The 16,936-nt window shown below is 40.6% G+C and overlaps 1 protein-coding gene across 2 annotated transcripts; it reads right to left on the reverse strand.

Moving 5' to 3' along the window:
* Positions 1–451: 451 nt before the first annotated feature.
* ZFYVE21 (zinc finger FYVE-type containing 21) lies at positions 452–16,245 on the reverse strand. Of its 2 annotated transcripts, XM_075753460.1 has the most exons (8): positions 16,029–16,245; positions 9,912–9,962; positions 7,745–7,913; positions 5,965–6,040; positions 5,154–5,245; positions 4,257–4,310; positions 2,517–2,659; positions 452–1,199 (listed from the first exon to the last, which is right to left on the reverse strand). In XM_075753460.1, the coding sequence occupies exons 1-8, from the start codon at positions 16,158–16,160 to the stop codon at positions 1,164–1,166; spliced, it is 753 nt and encodes a 250-aa protein (XP_075609575.1). In that variant the 5' UTR covers positions 16,161–16,245; the 3' UTR covers positions 452–1,163. The 2 variants fall into 2 exon arrangements, with proteins under 2 accessions (XP_075609575.1, XP_075609576.1); XM_075753461.1 differs by lacking the exon at positions 4,257–4,310.
* Positions 16,246–16,936: the final 691 nt, after the last annotated feature.

The raw sequence follows: 16,936 nt of genomic DNA on the forward strand, positions 1-16,936 counted from the left end.
TGTGCCTTTGGGCATAGTCTACATAAACAGCCTAATTCTAGCTTGCCATGTTCTGCCTGTTAAGTTTCCTCACTGCTTTACCAGCTGCACAGAAAGTGACTTGCCAAACAATTTTGGAACGTCCTTAAACCAGTGCTTCAGTATTCCAACTGTGACCAATCAGTACTTGTCTAGAAAAGCTCTCAAGGGTCCTTTACACACAAGCCGACGACTTGAGACTTGGGTGTTTGTTTACTCAATTTTTACCAGTGTAGGAAGACAGAGGGCAGAAAGACACTTGGCTCGGCATGTGTAGCTGGAGGATTTTTCTCAAAAGTTGAACCAATTATCAACAGTTGCGAACAGCATCCTAATTTTAGTTCTAAAAAGTCAAAAGTTTGAGTTCAGAGAGTAGAGGCCACACTGTCCATCATTAAAGAAGTTCTATAGTGTGAAATTAAGTATCACCTCATTTTTTTTAAATAAGTGAATTAATTTATTCATAATTGTACATTAAATTGTATACAATTTCAGAGAGCATTACAGTTAATTAACAAAAGCTAGTTACCAAAAAGAAAATACAAAACTAAAAATTATTCTGGAAGCTTATTTATTACAGAAGGAAAGTTTCAAGATCATGTTCATGTAAGTCCAATTTGGTGAAATATTTAGATGTTTAAAATGAAATGTTTAAAAAAATCAAGTGACTTCTATAAAATCATATCTAAGGCAGATTTTATTGTACATTGATTTTAAACATTTGGATAGAGGGAAAAACCTGAGATCTATACCCAAAAGCTATTCTCTGCAGAAGAGACATACACATTTGTTTGCTTTTTGTAGCAAACAGTAAATATAATTGTTACTATAAAAGTTGTGCTGTACATTAGCTGTAGTGCAGGTCACTTTCATATTAAGTGCCAATAAAGGCTTAACAAAATATACAAAGTCTTAAAAGGTGAGGCTGTTTAAAGCATTAATTGTATACATATTGCACACTAGAGTGAATACTCATGGTTCAAAAAAACACTTACATTGCATTTGCCAGTTCTTACATAGTGAACCACACTGGAATGAGAAAGGGTCAAGAGTAGCAGATGTTACCAGCTGTCAAATTACCAAAACGGGAGAGGCAGGTCCGTGGAGCTGGTGTCTTCCCTCAAGTGGCCAACACTTTGCTGGTCTTACTGGTCCCGGGACTCATAAAGAAGTTTTGTTGCCTAACATGAAGGCAAAATGTCATTGTGTTAACTGAAGTTTCACTTGCAGCCACGTCGTCTCCTTCCTAGCCCTCCAAAAGTTTTCTTTAAACCCAAGGCTTGAAGTTCTTCCTCTGCTATTTTCCTTAATCTAAGGCTTTTAATAGCATTTGGTAATTTTTTGAAACTATTCAAGGCTACTTTAAGTCAAGTCCAACCTGAGGTCACTGAAAATTTCTAGATAAACTTACAATTGTTTCTTCTTGATAAGAAATGACAATTTCTGATCAAAACTGGCTTGGAAAGAGCTAGCAGTAGTATTTCTGGTAATGTGTCAAAACATCTGCAGTAAAGAATGTTATTCTGTTCTATATTCCTCCTACTCCTTCTGCTGCCTCCCTGCGGAGTTTGGGTGAGGTGTTCATTTGTCTCAAACTACAGAGTGAACCAGCCCCCTGTGACGGGAACAGATGTGCACTCTCCAGCTGCAAGTCCAGTTACATGCTGTTACCTAGGACCTCTGAAAGTCTCACTGCATCAATCAGTTACTCAAAGCTCCTTTCAAAGGAGTCAAATTAGTGAGCGGTGGGTGTTATGCTTATCCATAAAATGCTGGTTCTCACTGTATTTGTAGGAGTTACCTCGCTAAGTTGCCCTGAGATGGCAATACAAAGTTTGAGTGCTCTGTGCTGAACACAAATGCTGGGGAGCTTAACAAACAAACAGCCACAGACTTGCATTTGCAGACAGCTTATAAATTACAGTTCTAATTAACAATTGATCAGATGAACAAAGTTCCAGAACTAGTTGGGGTGGGTTTGGTTTTTGTCTCCCATAACTCTGACTTAGGAAATCATAAACTTCAGTTTCCCTAGCCATACAGTGCCTAGCAACAAAGGACAAAACAGCCTTCTGCAGGGTCCTGCCCTCACCCCTGTTCCTGTTTGCAAAAATCAACCACCTTCATAAAGTAGTAAAAACAATTAGCAGACTTAAAAAGAGTACTTCATAACACACATTCTTCAGTGAGTAACAAAAGCCTAAGGAACTTGAAAGTCTAATTCCTACTTTTTTTTCACCTAATGACACACATAAGATCTTGGGAAGCCCTTTGTAGTGCATATCTTCTTCAGGTATCTGAGCATAAAGCTACTCATGCTCATAACAACCATCCACAGCTGCTGTTTTCTTAAGCCACAAGGCTCTAAAAGCCTTAAATAAAAAATCATAATAAAAATAAAAAAAAGACTCCTAAGGCTGATAGTCTCCTAAGTGCTACTAAGCACCCCACAGTAAGATTTTCTCCAGCTTTCTGTACATTTTGCTTGCTTTGCTTACCTTGTGCATCGCTGCCAGCCAGCTTGCTGCCAGCTTCTTGTTACAGCTGAGGTCTTCACTGGCTGTAAATTTCATCTGCGTTAGCTCTTCAGATCCCGGTACCTTGTACTGGAGAATCATACCTATGGCACGAGTATTACCTCCTGAAGAGAGAAATAATATCTTGAACAGCAACAGACTGTACCAACTAAGTAACACAACTTCTAGCTAATAAGCATGTTTGGAAAAAAAAAAAAAAACACCCACCAAAAAACCCCCCCCAAAAAAACCCACCTCACCACAAACCAAAACTTGCCTCTCTCATAATTTAATTCAAAGCACTAGCAACTACAGGTGCACTAACAACTGGTAGTGACCACAAGTGTTAATGCCAGGCAATGGAATGTGCAGACTCATATCATTTAACTCTCTCTGGCAATCACTGCGGCAGAACTCGTGTAAACCGTTGAGTACAGCCACCAGCTGCACACACTCAGAACACCCTCGTGTGTTAATATTACATGCCTTCTCTTAAGTAGATACCATAGTTTCATACTGTAGCTTGCAGTTTGTAAATGTATTACTGGTGGCCAGTTAGACTGATAATGGAAGAGAGATCCCTGTTTGATCCAAAGTTGGGCATGGCAGTTAAAAGTCCCTCCAAACCCAGCAAAGCTTGGGAAAGATGCTTACCCAAGACTTAAGTAATGACTGGCAACGTCATTTACTTCCTGAAGGAAGGAAATCTGCTACAAAAGACATTGCTCTGACAGCAGTGTGATAGTAAGATGTTTGTATCTCTTTTCCTCTGGCTGCACAGAGATTAAAATAAACCAAAGCAAAAATACAGAAATGAAACAAACTTTGTTTAGAATGCAACACTTTATTGGCATTATTTCCTGAAGTGGTAGAGCCTAAACTAAGCCTCAGGAACAGCTCCACTGTGCACAGAAGGACACTTTTTGCAAAAAGTTCTTTTTAAAAAAGTGTCTGTGTGAGAGGGCTCCTGGAGGCCATGACTGTAATATCCAAGCAGCCAAAGACAATCTCAATCAAAAGACTGCCCACAAGCAGTCTTTACAAAAGTAGCTATTTGCTCCTCTTTGAGGATAAACTGAACTCCAACTTCATCACTCACTCCCCTGCATCTACCTGGTCAGGTTAGCAGATTTAGGGACAATTTAAGGACAAACTAGTGGAAATCAAACACCTACAGCCCTGACCAGTTTGCCCACATCTAGCGTTCCAGGATATTACTGAGTCTGGCAGAACACACCTTATATAACAAGAGGTCTTATTTCTTTTAAAGATGTGTAAAAGCAAGCCATTAATGAACGGTTTGTTTATTCAGTGAAAAGCCTTACTGGACAGTACTCAAGAAGTATATTACTCATTCCTGGTGTGCACAATTCAGCACACCTCTGCTGAAGCAGGGGATGTGTAACACTCTGTGTAATACTGTGTGCCACTAAAGACAGTACTTCTCACCTTCCCTTCTCTCTTCTAGCATGGACAACAGCACATGTGGTCTAAAGAAGGCCTTGAGTGGTTTAGTTGTCTTCCAACAAGTTACAAAACATTCACTCTCAGTTTATTAAACAGACAGACGGGAAGGAATAAACACATCAGATTTGAACATAACTTGTCTTAAGTTGAACAACTATGGATCAAGCAAAAAAACCAGCACAGCAGAGGAAGGAAGATGGGAGGGGGTCATGACAACATGCTTCGGTGAGTCATGCTCAAAGGTACTGGTGATACCTTCAGTAATATGCTGGCTCTCCAGAAGGCTGGTGTAAGTGTGAATATCTTTTTCTACCATCAAGAAGGCAGGCAGGCAGGCAAAAAAGATAAAGCGGTCAAAAGAGTAGTGAACAAGGAATTACAGGAGCATTAAGTAACTCAGCAACACATCTGGTTGATTTGAATACCAAGGTAAGTTGATTAAAGTTAACATGCTGTACTGACTGAATATTGCACAGATATGCTGTCCCATTAGAAAATTCCAGCAGTGACAGAGGTGTTGCTAAAGAACAATTATTAAAATTCCTGACCTTGTTTGTTCTCATTTCAGTGAAACCATATTCAAGTTCATCCTGAAATATTCTAAAATCTGGTAAGAAATGAGGCAGTAAGTAGCTGCCCTCTGATTCAGATGTTACCAGTTTCATTTGGCCACCCCTTCCTCTTGAACAAAATTTAAAAAGCGTAGTTTAATCATTTATTTTATTCCCCACAGTTATTCTCTCACTCTCCTCACAATTGTTTGTGCCAGTAGAAGAGAAATCCCTGCTGGATTCTGAAATGGAAGCTACCAAAGGCTAACAGTTCCCTCCTATGAGCTTTTGAATCAAGAGATGTTTGTGTTTAGCCAAGAGAAAGGATCAGAACAGACGATAACCCCCTTCACTCGGGTTTAATGAGAAGCTCTCCCGGATCAGAGCTCTAAGGTAATTTCTCAGTTCTTAGGTTTTCCCCCAAATCCCAGTAGCCACACAAACAGGGTTCCACATACTGCACTCTATTCTGAGAGCAGCTGTAACTAACCTAGTTACACCTCCGTTACCAATAACCTAGAAATGCACTAACTTGAACAATAATTACAACTTCACATATTTTTCTCTTAATAGTTAATTTGTATTCAGTGAAAAAATTTACCTCCAGGAGTAAATCCCTCTGTAAGTATCTGAACAGTTGAAATCTGTATAATTTCAATTTCATAGTGGCTGTCTCCATCCAAAACCAGGTATCTACATAACAGGAAAAAGACCTTTTTTAAAAATAACTGGCTTTTTTCTACAATATCAAGTCCAAATCAAACAAACAAAAAAACCCCACATGATCTCTCAGTGACTGGCTGTTTATATGTTCTTTGTGGTGGGGAGGGAGAGAAATCAAGCAGGAAAAATTACTTTTCGTTGAAGTTCTTTAAGTAAAGGGAAAAAAACCAACCCCACAAAACCTACAGTTCCGTTTGCCAGGAGACCCCTTCAAAATATTAAAAGCATTCTTCCAAAGTTGGGGGGGGGGGGGAGAAGAGAACACAAAGTGTTCTAGCCAACCGAATTACAGGGATGACCAAAAGTCATGCTTTGGCCAGGACACTGAACAACACGGTGCAGCGTTAGAACCATTCTGAAACAAGCTTTTTTCAGTGTCTACAGACTTCTCCTTGCCTGCCCTTCCTATGATCCTCCCACTAGCTGGCAAAAACTCTGTATTCCAGTGGCACTGAGAGCCATTATCAGTGAGTGGAGCTCCACCTTTCCACTGCATTCTGATCCACACTGCTAGTAAATTCAAACCAACTTACTCCAATAAAGTTGTACCTGTCCTTTCAGTCCGATTACTCTCTCCAATAGCCTCATAACATGTTACTCTTATATTTTGTTTAGGTTATTAGACAATAATATAGCTGTAAGTGCAACAATAATATAGTTTACAAATGCAATTTCTATCAGTCTCTCACCTCTGATTGTTGGAAAGTCGACAAACCATAAGCTCAGGTTTATCAGATGTTCCCAGAGTTACAAAGAATGTAGCACCTGGAAAGAAATGTTTTAGTATGCCAATGCAGATTTTAGGAAGGAACATTCAAGTATCAAAACCAGTAACTTTTACTTACTGCCCCTAATATGCCAAATTGGGTGAATTAAGAGACTAATTGAAATGTTAAACTGATTAACATCATGTTCTGAATCACAGGACCTTTCACAATTGCTATGTAATTTCTCCCACATGTTGTAGAAATACAGATGATATCCAAGATGAATCTTTTAAACATGAGAGCAGATTTGGAGATGGTGAAAATAGGCAATTAAAGACCCTATCTTGTCACTATAACACACACTATTGTTTCAGTATTCAAAAAAAAAAATCTGTCAGAAGAATCCAATAGCAGGATGTGACCTTCAGCTCTGTGCTTAATAAATAGTAACAACATCTCTTTTTCATTACTGAAGGCTAGCTGTCTCACTTTGAGGTCAATGAACTTCAGCCTTCGTGTTGTTTCTTCCTGCTCAAAACGGCTCCTTTGACATCAGGAATGTCATCTTAAGCTACATTAGTGAAGTGATTCATAACTTAAAGCAGACTACACACCTAACTGCTTTATTTCCTCCATGCCTCACGCTCCCTGTATTACCTAACGCCAATACTGTTGGTCTGGAAAATGAAAAAAATAACAACATACACCCCTGCCAAATGGTCTGCAATCCATCCCCATAGTCTGAACCAGGCAGCCTCAGAGAGCTTCATCTCACTCTCCATTTCACAATTTTACCCAGTCTCACTGACCCCTCAGCATGGACCCTTAAGCTGCTGCTGAAGCGAGACAGAGACAACAGCAAAAAACTGCAAAGGACATCACAACCACCATCTCTCTGACTGAGATCTGTGGCTCTACAGTTAGTCAGGAACAACTTCAGACTTTAATCGCCTAACACAAATGCAAGGTGGACAAGCTTTTAAAAAAAAAAGATCTTCAGTTTAAAATACATTATTCAACAACTCATCTACACCCTGACCTGCAAAGCAGAGTGAAGAATGATCTGTGTGTTGCAGGGATGAGCATACTCCTTTCTGAACCTGGATCTCCCTAGGAACATTCACAGTCCTTAGACGTGTGGTTTAGCTTACTGATTATACGCACTGGCATCGTGCTGAAAGCCCATAAAAAGGCACTGAACAATCACAGAATATTTTAAAAACTGAAGACTTGGCTTTCTTAATGTAATTGGAACACAAATTGCATGTAGTTTTAATGCTATGCAAAATTGACCACTCATGATGATCTGCCATCAACCAGCTGTAGGCCATGGCCAAGATCAAAGCTCACAGATGAAGACTGAAACAAGCACTGTGTCTTGTTAGAAAATATTAGAATATTCTCTATTATTTCATCCTTATTTAATGTAACAGGAATATGGCTAGAAGATGCATTATTTTAAGAAAAATGCCAACTGCACACACATCTGTTCTCAGACGTGTTAAAATTCCGTTGTTTTTAATTAAATCACTCTTTGTAAACATTGACTAAAAAGTGTAAACTTCTCTCTAAATAAACAGTTAACATAGAATTATTAACTAGCAAACAAGCAGCATGACAACAAAAAAGTATTTAAAGGAGACAAAGCTGCAGCTCGTTTGACAAGGAGCATTACTCTTGCTGCTTATCACATTCGTGCAACACCGTATTTGAATAAACATAAATGAGACCAAAACAGCATATATATACATTCAGTTCTTACCATTCATGAGCACTTTAAGCTGTTTGTCATAAAACTCTGTTTCTTTCTGCGAGATGAGGGCACATTCAGCACACTGGCGCACAGGGTCCACAAAGCACATGCGAGGCAGAGGCACTTTTTTACTGCAGCACTTGTCACAGAAGCACTTTCCACATCTTCGACAGTGATGCTAAGCATGAGAGAACATTTTCTTTATGTATTTACACAGGAAATGGTTAGGGAATAAGTTGATAAAGTTACTAAATTAAATCTCCTTCTCCCCAAGAAACAGACCAGTTTCTCAGGTGTGAAACATCCAAGTTGAGGGATAGGTAAGGGAAATTTAACTACTAGAATGGTAGAAAGAAATCTCTGAAGATTGAACACAAAGAACTGAGTATAACATGAATAGGAGCACTCTAAGCCTTTTTTCCCACTCAGTAAACATGTTTCTAAAGCAGACCAGACAAGACACTGAACAGGCTTCTCCAGCATCCAGGAAATCCTTCACCTTCCTGTCACTAAAACCACAAGAAAAGAGTGGTTTCTAGGTCCCTTCCCACTTCCAAGCAAAGATCTCTGGAAACCTTAACTGGAGATCTTACTCTTCTCCCTGAAAACTAATTCTCAAGTTTTTCCCATGGAAACTTAAAGCCTAAAGCTATTTCTCTATCAGAAATATCGAGCAGCGTAGTACAAATCCAATGAAGTTGCAAAATCAGAACTAGTATTGCAACGTGTATCACAGCTACTAAATCTGCAACAAGTGGCTTGTGCTCCAAATCGCTACTGGGGTGTGACAGTCCCAGCAGGTCTAATTGATGCAAGTTCTCATGTCAGAACAAGTATTCCTAGGCAAGCAGGAACTGATTTGTGGCTCAAAGCAAGTCTGAGCAGTTTGATACAAGGAACTGATACACTGCAGTTTTGGTCAGTGTTAGGTTTTCCTTCCAAATATTATGCAAAATTCTCTGGAGTACCTACTTCCCAATTCTCTGGAGTACCTATTTCCCAAGGCTACCTCCATTTACTTCCCAAAGCTAACACCAGTAAAACACAGCAGCCTAATGAATTAGTGCTTCTCAATCAAAACGCTCTAACCAGCCAACAACCATGCTCTTAACCCATACAACTAAAGGGTAAAACATGAACCAGGAAGAAGTATATGCCATGATTTAGGAGTAGTAGGATCACTAACTGACATCCTCATGCTCTCCAGGCATCCTGAAAATGTACACCTATCTGGTATAACATATTACTATGTCTGGTCTACAATTTCTCCTTTCTTCTCCCTCCAAACAATACATTAAAAAACATTGACTATGTCAATGCACTACAAGTCACACTTCCGCATATTTCTTCACTTTCACAAGTGCATGCTAAGAGAGTGTCGATGTAGTTCTACAAAGGAATGATATTCTCTGCTAAAAATCATTCTTGGCCTCTTTTGGGATGCTGCTTTCCTTCTCCATGCAGAAACCTCAGTATCAGCAGAATGTTTTCCAACAGTAATATTCTGTACACCAGCATGCATTCAACAGTGACCTGCTCACTTTTACATAATGAATATAATTTAACTCTAATGCTAGTGTTTTCTCTTCGTACAGTGAGCCTACTTATGGCTCACAGTAATCAAGGTGGTTTATACTTTCTACTTTAATCAGAAATTCCCTTTTCCAAACCCAAGATAAATCCTGGTTTACTTTTAGAACAGGAGGAGAATCTGAGTTTTGGTTCTCTGCATTTTAACAATATGGTTCCTTAATGTAAGATTGTAATTCATTACTCCTGAAAACATTTTTGCTTACATTTCCACAACTAATTTTACCTCCCAAAACACAACTGAATTAGTTGATGTGGTTTCTATGTCAGTGCTGATGTTCGCAGCCCACTCCAGCATGAGTTCCTCTAACTCTTCCTTTGAATGTGAAATCCTGTGGGTGCCCAGTAATTTGGAAAAACCCTAACTATGTATTACATATTGAGCAATAAGAAGAATTTCAGAGAAACAGAATTAAAACAAAAAGAACCTCTACTCAGAAAAGGCAGAACAGAAAGAAAAGTAACTCTAAGTTACATCAGACTTTGCATGCTACTCTACTGAAATCCTCTACATTTTAAAATCAAAAGAAAACCACATTAGCATTTTGCAACAGTTAATGCTTCACACTTCATTGATTTCTCTTACCTTTCTAGTTATGAAGTCAAATTTTGTTTCACACTGCATACATCTTGGGCACTAGAAAACAGTACAAATTAGGGTTAAATCACAAGATTTCTAAACCTTTAATCATACTACCGTAAAAAAAGACCGAGCATTACATTTTGCCCTAAAAAGAAAGGCCTCCAACAAATTTCTATCCTTTATCTTTTCACCATGGATGGTTTTAATTTATTTTAATACGAATGTAGCAAAATTATGTCATCCCCATTTGTAAGACAAAAAAAGCTGCCAAACTCATTCACCCTAAGGAATACTGCATCTTGCCAGCAGTCAAAGCTACATTTCAGAACTACTTGCCATGCTTAATTATGTTTGGCTATCCAGACAGTCATATATTCCAGAGTCAACTGTTTTTATGTATGTTGTCATCCTCACTGAATTATACTGTGATGCTCTGTTGACTCTCTAAAACATTGTTTACGTATTTTGTTCTCAATACTTGCACATTTTTGAAGCATGCTAGGAGATACTTGGTTTTCTTCCAAGCCACTAAGACTTAGTTTTTATTCCAGCTACAAAATGTCACTTCCTGAAATATCTCTTTGCTAAACAAGCTTACACCCACACTCCTCCCAAAAGAAAAGCCAGAAAAAAATACTGAACAAGTTTTTCTCTCGCAACTAAGTAGAGTTTAAGGGGTTTTGATTTTCTAAATTAACAGAAGCGATCAGTGATTGTTACAATTAAAATTTTCTATACGGAAAGTCACCTACCAAAGTGCTGATAATCAGCACTTAGATCACTAGATTTTCACCAAGACTTTGCATATTTTTATGCACCAAAACCACTCTCCAATTGCTTATAAAGCAATTTTTGTTAGATTTATTGCAAATATTAATGCAAAATTATGCCTGACATCTGAATCAGGAGAATATGTTTAGATCCTGTACTAAGTTTTATAACTCTAGAAACACAAACTCTTCAAACCAGACTACCTCAGACTACAGCAGAATGTCATCCTAAAGACATGCCCTAAGCTGCACAGGTACTATTTGCTAAGCACACAGTAATCGCTCTTGGTCTTTATTTAACACATTTCAATACTTAACCCTTTATCTTCTATAAATTCCTTCAGGTTACAACAGCTTTTGTCATCTATTTCTGGGACTTTTGCTTCAGCAGATACCCAAGCACTGTCACAAGTTCAATAACTATATAACAGCAGCTAAATTAAAAGTTGTCTAGAAACTTTTAATTTTCTTTGGAAGTACAAGATTGTTGATAATTTGCAACAGTGTTCTGACATCTAAACAAAAGTTTAACAAATGAGAGAGTAACTGCAGTCACTGTAATGGAACACAAATAGCAACTTGCAGTTATTTGTTACACTAAGCTATCTGTTTCTAAATCCCCCACAAAAGAGAACTAAAAGTGCTCCTGTATTGTTTCAAACAGCGTACTGAATTAAGGCATCCAACCACCTCTCTTCACAATGGCTGCAGAAAAGCTTATTCTAACATTCACTGACGAATAACCTTCAGCATACAGCAACTGCAGCATTCCCCAGGTTTCATCTCTGTAACAAGTAGCACTCTATAGCTAATATCACATTTTGCTTTACACTGATCTCGATTTAGTGTTTTAATTTTTGACACATGTAGCTTAAGAGCTTGTCTGGGAGCTGGACCTGGCAAGAATTTTGGTATACTTTGAATTTACCAGGAGTCTAACTCATTTTCTTAATGAAAACAAAAGCCCAAGCCACAAACTAAGGGGAAGAAAAATGCTCTTCTAAATACTGTCCTAAATAGATTTCATACATAATGTCACACTAAACACACAAATTGCTTTTCAGGAAGGAACAAAGTTATCCATTCTGTCTTATTTAATACAAACTCTTTAGAAAAATATTTCTGAATTCCAAACCTATCATGATATACTGCCTGATACATAGAGCAGTCATACATAAACCACAAGTCAAATGGCATAAGGTAGCAGGCATGGCAGGATGGGATTTTCCTACAAAAATGTGCTAACGTTTCACTACGGAAAAACATCTTGAAAGGTGACTCCTTCCTATTCAACCCTACACTGACATTATTAGAGAGTGCATGAGTACTGAATTAAGCTTTATAGCTTTAAGGGGTTTTTTAATCAGATTTACAGAGAAGAAAGCATGATGCTTGAGTTACTTGTCCTGTCTTCAAGACACAGGCCTTTTAAAACTACCGCAAATCTGAGTTTTTTGTGAAGTGGAAACAAAAAGATATGAAATAAGAAATTAAATTTAAATGCATATCATTAGTACATTCATTTCACATACAATCAACATACCACTAATACTAATATCAGATTACTTCATATAGCAAGACGAAAACGGAAGAACATCCAACACTTGTTGGATCTTGTTATTAATTTAGAAATACTGAAGAGGTAGTTCATTACAAATAGGGTGGAACTGCTCATGCATTTGCTGAAGTGTGATAACGAATTTGCAGAATACTTGGATCCAGCCAGAGGTGAGAATACTGCAGAAGGACAGGAAGTTATAGTTACACTTCATATGCTTTATTTGCATATACAATAACAAAGTGATTCAAAAAGTGATGCAAGGTAACACTTGGTTAAGCTTGTTAACACAGTGAACTTTGGCCAAATGTGAAAGTTCACAAACTCATCAAATCACACCTTGTACCCTACCTGACCAAAACAGCTGACGCCAGAGTGGAAAACACCACAATGCAAACATACGGCAGATAGCGCTTACGATGCTTTCTGATATTACAACTGTACAGGGCCAATTCATTGCCTGAGCCACGTGAGTTTGCCAGCAGCCTGAGCGCAGCTCTGTCACACAACTACTGCAGACTCTGAGAGCCTGAGACAACAGAGGACCCAGCTCCCTCCCGCCGTGATCCAGGAGCCCTAGGGAATCACTGTCACTGCATCCATACGCTCCTCTCGCCCATCCCAGCTTCGAAGCACGCAGTGTTCCTCGGCCACATAAAGATCTGGTATGCTGCTGGATGTCATGAGGTTTGGCCACCTCGGCATTTGAGCACACACACATTTTACTCAATTTCTAGTCCAAGATTTCCTTAATGGGAACATCATCAGTTGACCTCTGCTGGTGATTAACGAAGAAATTCTGGGTTAGACAAGGCACACGCAGTGACCAACACTTTAAGCTCAGTCTCAAGTTTAATGATGCTCAGCACAAATTTTCGTAATGTTATCCACCTCAAATCATTATTTTTATTATAAATAAGACTATCAAAAAGAAAGTCGTCTGCTTCAGTCTTACACTTCAAACTCCTCAAAATAACTGATATTTTAAGACTGGATAATCTTGTAACATAAAATTAAAAAACTGAAATATATTTCAGTGTTATAGTAGTTTTGTGAAAATTATAACTGTCATAACTTTCAGGTGGCTTTAAAGAATTAGCCAGTACACTTTTCCTGCATAAGAAAAATAAAGCTACTGAATTTGTAAGCGTTACGGGCTGCACAGCAGAAGCCAGTGATATTTGAAAAGCCCGATTAACATTTCCTAATACAAGTCTCTTGTCTTGGATCAAGAACGATTTTTTTTTTTCCCCCGCTTACATCTGACACAGTAACAAGTGTTCCTGCTGAATTTATTAACTAGATAACACTGTCTCTTTAAATTTCATTTTCTTAATAAAAACATGGGGTTTATAAGCTTCCCTGCATATCACGTACCTGTTTTATTTAAGGAAAAGTTTGTAACATATTTTGTAATCATTAACCAAAGGTATGTCAGAATTTCAATACACTTTAAGAAATTTAGTAAAATAACTTTTTACAAAATAACAATAATGCAAGATTAAGAATATGAATTAACAAATGTATTTTAAATGTCTATAATACACTTCCTCTCAATAGCAAATATCACTGAGTCTGATGCAAAGGCAACATTCAGTCACAAATCTACACCATCAGCCTACTGACCAACAGACTATGGGTAAAAGTTGAATTTTAAGGAGAATGAATACCTGTAGCACAACTGTAATATAGAATTCAAACTAAAAACACACATCAGACTAATATATCTAAAATATACAGACTTAATTCTTAAATACATCTAACTAGTTTAAATAAATCCTACCACAATCCTCAAACAACCTTTAGTTGAATTAAGATGGTACTATGTATTAGACTGAGTTAGAAGTACCTTGGGGTTTTTTTTAAATGAAACTAGTCTGCTATAATCAAGGATTACTGAAATCTAAAACTGCATTTCAGAAGGCCAGGGAGAAAACTTATTTTAATGTAACTGTTACACAAATTATATCCACTGATGATGATGATGTCAGGAATCAGGTTTCTGGGTGGCGCAGGTCAGCGCACACAGCAAGTCACCTACACAGCAAAAACAGACTCCGTGCAACGCAAAGAGAAACCACTTACACAGTAACTGCTCAGACTTTGCTGCATGCTCCCTGATAAATACACACTCCATCTGCAACATCCCCAGTGCACCACACCACCTATGGTGGCAGCTGGGTGGGAGCCTGGAGAGCTGAGCAGCGATACCTTTAAACAGCACTCAGCTCCAGTCACTGAAAATTGTGTCTTATCTACATTTCATGTTAGGCGGATACCCAGTTGCTACTGATGACAGGGAAGATTTTTTTTTTATTATTCTCCAAGTATGCAAGAGAATAACTTGAGAAAACTCCCACATGATATTTTAACAGACTGCTTGTTTAAGTTGAAAAAGTCACTTTCCAAAACAGGACTGTTATTTTGGACAAAACTAGCAACTGACTTACTAGCCACGTACCTTAGGACAGTAAAAGTTAGTCTCAGTTGCCTGAGCTGCAGAAGCTGTGCTAGCAGAGTGAGTCCCCAGTGTTATTACTTTTACACAGAACTTTTTGCCTCAAGAGTTACCAGGTAGGGGCAAAATTTTCTTCCTCGTTCCTAACCAAGGAGGACGTAGTGTTCTCATATAAAACAGACCAACCATGTCAGCACCTGGCAAAGACTGGCTTTGTTTAATGACTCCCTGCTTAAATTCATATTAGCTCATCAAAAATAAATCTTAATTCCAGTGCATTGGCATGTATCCATACCACAGAATGCTGGCAATAAATAAATAAACAAACAATTGATTCTATGTTGTATTAGCATCTAGCTGTAGGAACTGAAAACAAATAATGCATATTACACGCATTTAGTGTAACATCAGGATCACACAGTTTAGTTGAAAAGTATTTAAAGGCAAAGTTTACTGAAATGGTCTAAGTTATTGGATACTCATTTAGCACTAAGAACATTCACACTGGGAGCCAGAAGGGCTGCTCTAACTTGGCCTTACTTACTGCCTTAATACTTTGCTTTTTTTTTTTTTTTAAAACAACATGGTCTTCAGAATTACCTTTATAAGCATTTAAAGAGAATGCTTCACTAAACATTAATGATGCATAGCTCGCTACACTTTTAACTCATTAAGTTCCTCGCTAATTTTAGCGACAAGCCCACACATCCCTGAAGATCGAGTGACGGTCCTATCCTTTTCAGTCCATTAATCTAAATGGTTAGAAATAAAAAAAAAAAAGTTATTTACAACTAAAAAAAACAAAACAAAACAAAAAAAAAAGGAAAGAAAAGAAAAGAAAAACCCCGCACCCGGGCGAGCCCGCTCCGCTGCCCGGTCAGTCTGCGAGGCGAGGCGCGCCGAGCCCGCCTGGCTCTCCTCAGCGCCGGGCGGGTTGGACAGGTGGACGGGCTACCCCAGGTGGCCGCAAGCCCCGCCGGCTACCGCTGCCCTCTGCGCCCGTCCCGGAGCCAGCTGGCACCTCCCGAGCGGCGAAGGGCCCCCGGCCGCTGCGACCAGGGCCGTGCCCGACAGTCAGCTACGGCGGAGGGAGACGGACGCACAAGAAAGGGGAAGAAGCGCGATCTGAACCCTCGCTCCCGACCCCTCGGACCGGTCGCGGCCGGACGAGGCGTGTCCCGGCCCCCAGCAGGGCAGCGGCCTCCGAGGCGGGGAGGACCCCGCGGGCAACCGGCCGCTGAGGGGAGCCGCTGGGGCGCGCGAGCAGGGACTGTCACCGCGCAGGGGAGCCCTCCACCCCCCCGAGGATGAAAGGGCGGCGCCCCCTCCGATACCTCCTTGTCGGGCACCCAGGGCGGCTCATCCAAGCCGAAGGGACTGCGGGCAGAGCGGTGCTCGGGCACCATGCGCAGCCCGCTGGGCGAGCGCACCAGCTTTTTGGCGTCACGGGCCTCGCAGCCCGACATCTTCCACCTCAAACTCCGCCACCGCTACTCGCTCCCTCGGGACTGACAGCGTCTTTACCCAATCGCCGTTTGGGCTCTTCGGAACGAGCACAGCGCGAGGCCAATGGAATGAAGCGATCCGCCAGTCCCCGCCCACCCACTCCAGAAGCCCAATAGAACACCAGCTCTGGAATTCCCAGCCAATCCCGTATCTCTTAGGCTTTACAGCTGTGATGTTATTCCTTCCCCACACCTTTAGATTCTCGAGGCGCATGCGCAACGGAAATTGCCCGTCCCGCAACCCGGAAACGAAGGGCGTGCGCCCCTCAATCACGCCCCTGTATTCTGCGTGCGAGGAAGCGCGATAGCCAATTAGCGAGCAGGGTCGCGTAGGGGGTGGGCTCAGCGAGCAGCGGCTCCGCGGCCGGTGGGACAGTGCTCGACCTGAGGGGGCCCACTGAGCTTATGCCACCGCCGGCACCGCCGAACGCTTTTCTCCTCCGCTGCTCTCCGTCCAGCTCCGCGGAAGTGATCATTACCGGAGCCAAAAGCGGCCCGTCCGCTCCCTGAGCGGTGCCTGCCCTGCTATTGGCTGTCCTGCCGGAACGGTCGCTTTGAGGAGTTTCGATTGGCCTGTGACTAGCGACGTCGCAAAAGCTGCTCGCGATTGGCTACGGCCTTTTGCGGCGGCTCTGGCGGGGGGTTCGTAACCGGGGTGAGGGCGGTGTGGGGCCCTGCGCTCGCGCCCCCGTCCCCGGGGCGAGGGCTGTCCCGCCGGCGCTGTCCCTCCATCGCCA

This window comes from Balearica regulorum, chromosome 5 (genome assembly GCF_011004875.1).
Source record: "Balearica regulorum gibbericeps isolate bBalReg1 chromosome 5, bBalReg1.pri, whole genome shotgun sequence".
NCBI classification, from domain to species: Eukaryota; Metazoa; Chordata; class Aves; order Gruiformes; family Gruidae; genus Balearica; species Balearica regulorum.